This window comes from Cannabis sativa, chromosome 4, assembly GCF_029168945.1.
Source record: "Cannabis sativa cultivar Pink pepper isolate KNU-18-1 chromosome 4, ASM2916894v1, whole genome shotgun sequence".
Classification (NCBI taxonomy): domain Eukaryota; kingdom Viridiplantae; phylum Streptophyta; class Magnoliopsida; order Rosales; family Cannabaceae; genus Cannabis; species Cannabis sativa.
In genome coordinates, this window is record NC_083604.1 from 76,501,417 (window position 1) to 76,509,200 (window position 7,784).

At 31.5% G+C, this 7,784-nt stretch overlaps 1 protein-coding gene across 1 annotated transcript; it reads right to left on the reverse strand.

The window, feature by feature from the left end:
* Positions 1 to 343: 343 nt before the first annotated feature.
* On the reverse strand, positions 344 to 4,061 carry LOC115714410 (zinc finger protein ENHYDROUS). The gene is made up of 4 exons (XM_030643108.2): positions 3,160 to 4,061; positions 2,663 to 3,059; positions 2,219 to 2,568; positions 344 to 1,711 (listed from the first exon to the last, which is right to left on the reverse strand). Exons 1-4 carry the CDS (start codon positions 3,296 to 3,298, stop codon positions 909 to 911), a joined length of 1,689 nt encoding a protein of 562 aa, XP_030498968.2. The 5' UTR covers positions 3,299 to 4,061; the 3' UTR covers positions 344 to 908.
* Positions 4,062 to 7,784: the final 3,723 nt, after the last annotated feature.

Here is a 7,784-nt window from a genome sequence, read left to right on the forward strand (position 1 = left end):
TCCAATGAGCCATATTTGACTTATAAGACAATACTTAAGAGATCTAGTCTCTCAAATAATGGTGAACAAGCCACCTCTTGGTACTGCATAAAAACAGGTTCTTGTGTGTAAGGTATAGTTGACATCTTTTATAATAAATTTATTACTATAAATTATTTATTTTTATTTTAAATATTTTGATTTTTAAGTGAATAGATCCATTCACGCAACTATATAGTTGGCAATTGATTAATATTTAGGCTTGATAAGATGTCATTGTCTTCCAATTAGAGTTGATTGTTACATTAATCAAACAAGATAATTAAATCTTCTTGTTATTATCTTCAATAGGTCTTGGCCATGATTTTTGATCAAATGAAAACATTATGATAATTACAAAGAGATTTAAAGTTATTTACAAAATTACCAACATATTCATCCACCTTCACCTCCTTTGCCTCTACAACATTTTTTTTTTTGCCACAATGAAAATAATAAACCCAATAGAAAAAAGAACCATAAAAAATGTAAGGCAGAGTAGTTGAAACTTGTTTACATATTTAGTTCACCAAGTTCACAACAAAAACATATCCAAGTGGCTATGTCTTCTATTTTTTTTAAGCTAAAGGAACAAATAGCCCCTAAAAAAATCACAGGGGAGTCTCTCTGTTTCTTCCTTTTAGCTCTTTTTTCTTTCCTTCATAAAAAGTCAAGCCACCACCACCAAAAGTCTTGGTCCAAGTCATCACAAGGCAAGAGTAGAACAAAGAAAAGAAAGACCTCAAGTGATTGTGGACCTTCATCATTCATGGGTAATTTTTCCCCTTTCTTTTTACTTTTTACATGTAAAATTATATCTTACTAATTTTGATTAACTAGAAAGAACCCTTTAAAGCCTTCTCTTTTCTTTTTTTTTTTCTTTTTTCTCATCATGAACTCCTTCCAATGTCTTTGCCACTATATTCTCCACCTCCAAACGAAGCTGCCGCGGTGGCTACATCTAAACCGCCGCCAATTGAAGTAATCAATGCTGATAAACCGCCATTTTGGGTACCCCCGGCAGCCATTCCAAGTCCTAGAAAATCAAGTGTTGTTTGCTTAGGACCAAACATTGAAGGAGTTCCCATCATTAGTTCCTTCAAACCCGAATTTCCATCACAAGGAAGACCAAGACCAAGTCCGGGAACCGAATTACTATCTTGTTCCACTTGCCTCTGAGGCCATTGCAAATTCTCTTGATGCCCGGATGATGATGAAGACGATACGATCCCTAAACCCCGAAGCAATGAGGCATTTGTTGCTGCAGCGCCCATTTGAGCAGCTTTCTGAAGGAGTGCAGTGGCAGACATAGCAGGCTGTGGTGGTGGTGCATACTGCCTGCGCTCTTGCCCGGCTGTACCAAATATGGAAGATCCGTGGCTCGTTGAGAGTCCAAGAGAAATCGGTAATTCCATGGAGGAAGTTGGTGCGAGATCAGCAGGGCAATCCGGGCGCCCCATGCCACGGATTAGATCAGTAAATCCATGAGATTGAGTAGTAGCTTGTAAGCTCGCTGAAGTAGTTGAGGAAGCGAATAAACTTGCGAATACACTACTACTTGTACTGCCATTGCTGCTTGAACTAGTGGCGCTACTACTCGAGCTCCCATTTAAGCCTGTTCCGGCAGATGGGGCGGTGGCTGTGGCGGTGGCTTCTTCCAAAGTGCGTGGTGGAGGATTTTCCGGCAACTCTGCTGTTAGTACAAAACCAAGAAAAAGTGTTAAAACTAAAAGGGTCTTACTAAAACACTCAAAAACGATAGAAAGTTTAAGACTTCACTTTTATGAGAGCTTTTATTTTTTGAAGCAAAAGGAGGAGAACCAATAATGGTTTCCTTTCCTTTCTCTCTAAATGAACTTCACTTCTTTACAGAGATCACAAAACTGAATCCCACGGTTTCAGTAAAAAGTTTGTTTTTTTTACTTATGTAATTATTATTAGTTTTCTTAAAACATACAAAAAAATCCCAGATTAGTAGCCAAACAATAATAGTAACTATATATCTATGTTCAATAAAAGATCAGTAACAGACAAAAACAACAACACTCCAAAGCCGGAGAAACAAATAAAGAGAGAGACAAAATAGCATATTTATATTTTAGACAAAAAAAGATGATAATACTAAAAATAAACACATAAGCAACTGAAAAGATTGAACCAAAAAAAATAAAAATCCAAACTTTGGGTCATAATCACTCACTTGGTGTTTGAATTGGCCTAGTGGAAGATGGTATTACACCAGTTGACTGAGGAGGACCAGATGGGACAGAAGCCGAAGCTTGAGCCGCCGATGGTGCTGGAGCCGGCGCCAGAGCCGGAGCCGGTGCTGGTGCTGGTGGCGGTGAGGACTTCACCAGCTGAGCTTTCGATTCCGATTCCATATTCATATTTTCAGCTAATTGAGTTTGATCCTTCTTTTGAGGAGCCTTTGCAGCCTGAGCCGGAGCCGGAGCCGGAGCCGGAGCCTGAGCTGGAGCCGGAGTATGGGTTTTTGCGCTTTCTTCAGCCAAAGCATCACAGAACGCTCTATGAGTAATAAAGCTATCTCTCCTTCAAAAACCCAAAAAACAACAAACAATTTCAGAAACCCAAAACCCAAAATTGAAATAAATTTGAAGGAAAAAAAAAAAAGAAAAGAAATTACCTTGAAAATAAGGTTCCACAATCGCATTTGTACTCTCTGGTACCACAAATCTTGGAATGGGCTTTCCAATCAGACTGAACAGCGTATTTCTTCGAACACTTATCGCATTTCCACTTCTTCTCGCCGTGTTTCCGGCAAAAATGTTTCTTGATTCCGGTAAGATCACCCAAAGCTCTAGACGGATCATGGTGGACACAAGAAGCTTCAGGGCACACGTAAACCCTCTTCTTCACTTCCTTACTAGTCCTCTGTCTAAGCTTCCATGGAAGATTATGACCTCTTCTATGGAGTTGCAGATTCTGATCTCTCTGAAACCCTTTATTGCAAATTTCACAAATGAATCGATTTGTAGCCATAAGGGTCTTCGGAGACAGAGCAATTACCTCTGCATCTGGATCTGAATGTCAAAAAAAAAAAACCCATGAATAAAACACCCCCAAAACTCCAAAACTCAAATCAAATTCATATATATGAATAAAAATCTCATCTTTAACTACCTGGCATTCCGGGTAGGTTTCGCTTTTTCTTAGCAGTAGATTTAGGAGGAGCAGGAGGAGGAACCACAGTATGATTCCCAGAAGAAGAAACACTTGCTTCGCCGGAAACCGTAGAGGAATTTTCTAACTCGGTCGCCATAACCAATTCTTTAACAAAAACACTCTTTTTTTCTTTTTTAATCTTATCCTTTATTTTTAGGGTTTCTTCTGAAACAATCTACTGAAGAGTACTACTAGACAAAATAGAAGAAAATCCAGAGAGCATTTATCTCAAAAATTCCAAAGAAGCTTTTTGAGAGCAAAGCTTTCATTTTTATTATTTTTCTTTTTCTTTTTAGGGTTCCGTCCCAACTCCAACTATCTCAGTCTTTTTCTCTTATCTACCAGTCAATTCAGCTTTTTTTTTTTTTGGAAAGACCTACCAGCTCTCTAAAATGGGTCTGACTAAAATTCACATTACCCCATAAACACAATGATTAAACCCAAGACTGTAAAAATAAAAATACAACCTTTTTCAGTTCCACGATTATTTTTTTTTTTTTTTAAAAAAAAAGAAGAACACAAAAACCCACGAAGAACTGAAAAGTATTAACTACGATTCCCAAAACTTAAAATCCGATCAAACAGTCCAAATTTGAAACCCCCCAGAAAAAAAAATAAAACATTTCAGCTTTAGCTTAACAAAATAAAACGAAAACTTTCCCAACTTCTTCTTGTTCCTCGATCTTTATTACATAAATCTCCAGAAAGAAAGAGAGAAAGAAGTATCTAGATAGAGAGTTACAGAAGACAAAAACTCTGTATTTGAGCTTTCTTAATAGAAAGAGAGAGAGAGAGAGAGAGAGAGGAAAAACTAACTAAAAGTCATGGCTCTGTTCTTTTCTATCCAACTTTTATATATATATATTTCTTTTTTCTTTCTTAATAATGAATTAGATTAGTTTTAATTTAATGACGAAAGTTAATTAATTAGGATTAGTAATGACTTGAGCTGTAAGTTTATGATTAAATTAGCCTCCTAATAAGAGTGAATTAAAGAAAGAAAAAAACTTAACAAATGTCGAGGGCATTGGTTTTCGGCACATGGCAAGCGAGGTGTCGGAGCTGGGTCGGACCAGAATGGAACTGTGTAAAAACGTTTTGTCGTTTTGTGAGAAATTTCTCAGTAACGACAGGTTTAAGTAGAGTCAAACCCCATCATCTCTTGCTTCTAGTTTCTTCAATTTACACAAAAAGTCAAAAACCTTTTACAACTATCTTGTGTTCTGAGCCAATGCGGTTTTGACACGTTGTGTGATTATCTAAGCTTGAGTATGTTTGATTATTGCTCTCTTTTTTTGTTTTTTTCCTTTTTTTTCTAATTTTTATTATTATTATTTCGGTGGAGGATTAGGAATGTGCACGTAGGATTATATGGATGCCACGTGATAGACCACGGTGCACGTGGGCTCTCCTCCATTTCTTCTAAAATCAAGTAAGCTTATAGTATAAGAGATAAGCTTGACTGGTTGAGCTGCATTGAATTTTGTTGAAATAAAAAAATGACTAAATCTTTGTAAGTTTGTGATTGGACCGTAATAAATCTTACTCCAAATAAAAGCTGCAAAAATATTGTATAATTTTAACCATTTTAAATAGTATAATTTTATATTAGATCGTATATTTTAATAATAATTATTATCGAAATCGTTATTTTGAGATTTTTTTTTTGAATAAAAAATTTCATAGGAGTACAAAAAGAGTATGAAGCTCTATTGGAGCAGTATGTACTAGAAAGCTACAATCTAAAAAAAACCAACAGCTTCTAGCAACATAGTAGAGATAAGAATTGAACATTACATAAAAGAGATAAAAATACTCAGTTTTTAACTAAAAGCCGAAATATGTGAACATTACTACGGATAGTTTGAACAAGACTATCAATTTTAATGACCAGTTGCTAATTAGAAGACAATGCTCAAAAAAGAGATTCATTCACACCCGTAACTTTGACCATTTTGGCAGTATACTGCCCACTGTAGCATAAACTTTTAGCCTCAGTTAAAGACTCAGTATCATCTCTTGCAACAATTCTAAAACCAAATTTCTTCTTCGAATCAAATATTGTTGCTCCTATATTTACCTTGATTGTGTTTGAAACAAGTGAAGCCCGAAACTCAATACTATCATCATTTGATCCTATTAAGGTTGATGATAAAGACAATTTACACTAAGCTCAGTGCTGGCCCTGAAACAAAGTAGGTCATAGAAAAAAAAAATTCGGCCTTTATGTTAAAAAAAAAAGTAATATTTTTCAAAATCAGTAAAAACAAATTATATAATTTTAAAAGAGGAAAAAAAAATTTTGGGCTCTGGATTGGGTGGGCCCTAGACACAGGCCTAGCCTGCCTATACACATGGTCAGACCTGACTGGGCTTTAAATAACATCATAAATTGAGGGAGATATTTTATAGTGAAAATTACATGAAATATGGGATTTCATAACAAAGTTAGAAAAATATGGCATTTTTAAGTTTGCCACTCTTCTATGGCATTTTTTTACATTTAAGATTTTTTATGGTATTTGATATGCCATATTTTTATAAACTTATTATCCAATCCCATATTTTATGTTTTTGTTTTTAGCTTAATTAGTTTTATTTATTTTTTAATTTATTTTACACTTACATTTTAGGGTTTCTTTTTATTTGAAAAATTTACACCAAATATTACATTTTTTTTCAAACATTACATTTTTAATTTGACAAGAACATTTTATTTTTATACTTTTATTAATTTTTTTTTCTTTTTTACTTATTGAAACTTCAAAAAGTTTTTTTTTTTGTCTTTTTTATATATATTTTAGTCAATTTTGGCTCTCTTTTTTCTTTTCAACTTTTAAGTCGATTCTTTACTTTTTTTTTTTCTTTCTTTCGCTTATCTCTCTCTATTGTTTTTTTAATTTCTTTTTTTGTCTCTCTTTTTTTTTTTTAATTTTTTTTCTCAACCTAATTTTTTTTCTCTTAATATATATAATAAGTGTACATTTTTTTATTTATTTTTTTTTTTTTACAAAAATTAAACTTGTTTTTTATTTAAACTACTATTTGTTGTTTTTTTTTTGTTAAAAACTAATTATTCCATTAAAAACAGCAGAAAAAAAAAACCAGTTTCATCAACATCATCCTGAAAAAAAAAAACAATATAAAAAATCATAATCTAAAAAGAATCCAAACTTTAAAAACTAGTTTCATCAACATTGAAAGAAACTAATAATTTCATTTAAAGAATACAAAAAATAGTTTCATCAACAAGATAATGAAAAAAATTACAATCTAAAGACGATACTAACTTTAAAAACCAGTTTCATCAATATTAAAAGAAACGAAATATTTCATTAAAAGAGGCAAAAAAAAAAATAGTTTCATCAATAACATAATAAAAAATACACAATGCCTAATAACTAAACTTTTACAAATTAACGATACTAAATTTAAAAACCAAGCTTTCGAACATATAAATTTTATATCAATACCTAATAATCAAACTTCTAACTTCATTCTTTATTTTGGCATTTAATTTTTTATTTGCTTGCTCAAAAATTAGAGTTAATTTAAACATACAATATGCAGCAAATATAACAAAGAGAATCATAAATTAAAATGAAAGAGAAAAAAAAAAGAAACAAAGAAAATTAAAGAGACAAAAGTGCAATAAAAACCATAAAAGAATAACAAAAAAAACAGTGGAATGTGAGAAACCAGTTAGTAAAACAACCAAAATAAAAACAAACAAATAAAAACCAGTTTCTTGAAATAAATTAATAAAAAATTGAATAAAATTCAATTATGAACAACAATAAAAAAAAATTAGTTATAAAAACTAGTTACTTAAAAAAACCAGTTATGAAAATAATAAAATAATATGTGTGTCAGAAACTGATTAATTAAAATAAAATAAAAATTGTTGTTCAAATATCATACAATAAGAAAACTGGTTTTATACAAACTAAAAAATATATAATAATATCATAAAAATTGAGCAACCCTATTAAAGAACAGTTAAAATCTGTGAAACCAGTTTCGACATGTGAAACCAGTTTTGACGTTATAAAAAATCATAACAAAATACAAATGTTAATAATAAAGTTAATTGAAACCAGTTTCATCAGACAATCAAATAAAACCATACACACACAAATATACAAAAAAAATATATATATATACTAATTACAAATATAATCAAAACAACACATAATACCTACCAATAATTTAATAACAAAATATAAATGTAAGTTTCCAACCTAGAAATAAAATAATAAAAAAGTAACTTGAAAAAAATTCTAATAACATAATGAAACTATTTTTTTTATTCTTTTAATGAAATTAATAGTTTATTTCAATGTTGATGAAACTGATTTTTAAAGTTTATATTATCTTTAGATTATAATTTTTTATATTGTTTTTTTGTTGCTAAATTTATAATCACTACGCAAGTATACGCAATCAAGTACTAAACTCACACAGGTGAGGTCGAACCACAGGGAATTGGACTAATTACTACTAAATTATACTATTGATTCTATCTGGTAAAAGAATACTTTTTATGAATTAAATAAAACAATTCAGGAAATTAAAACTAACAA

Coding starts and splice junctions, on each gene's coding strand:
- LOC115714410 (XM_030643108.2), bottom strand. CDS start 3,298: ATGGCGACCGAGTTAGAAAATTCCTCTACGGTTTCCGGCGAAGCAAGT. Junction 3,060..3,159: donor AAACCTACCCGGAATGCCAG/GTAGTTAAAGAT, acceptor TTTGACATTCAG/ATCCAGATGCAGAGGTAATT. Junction 2,569..2,662: donor TGTGGAACCTTATTTTCAAG/GTAATTTCTTTT, acceptor GGGTTTTTGAAG/GAGAGATAGCTTTATTACTC.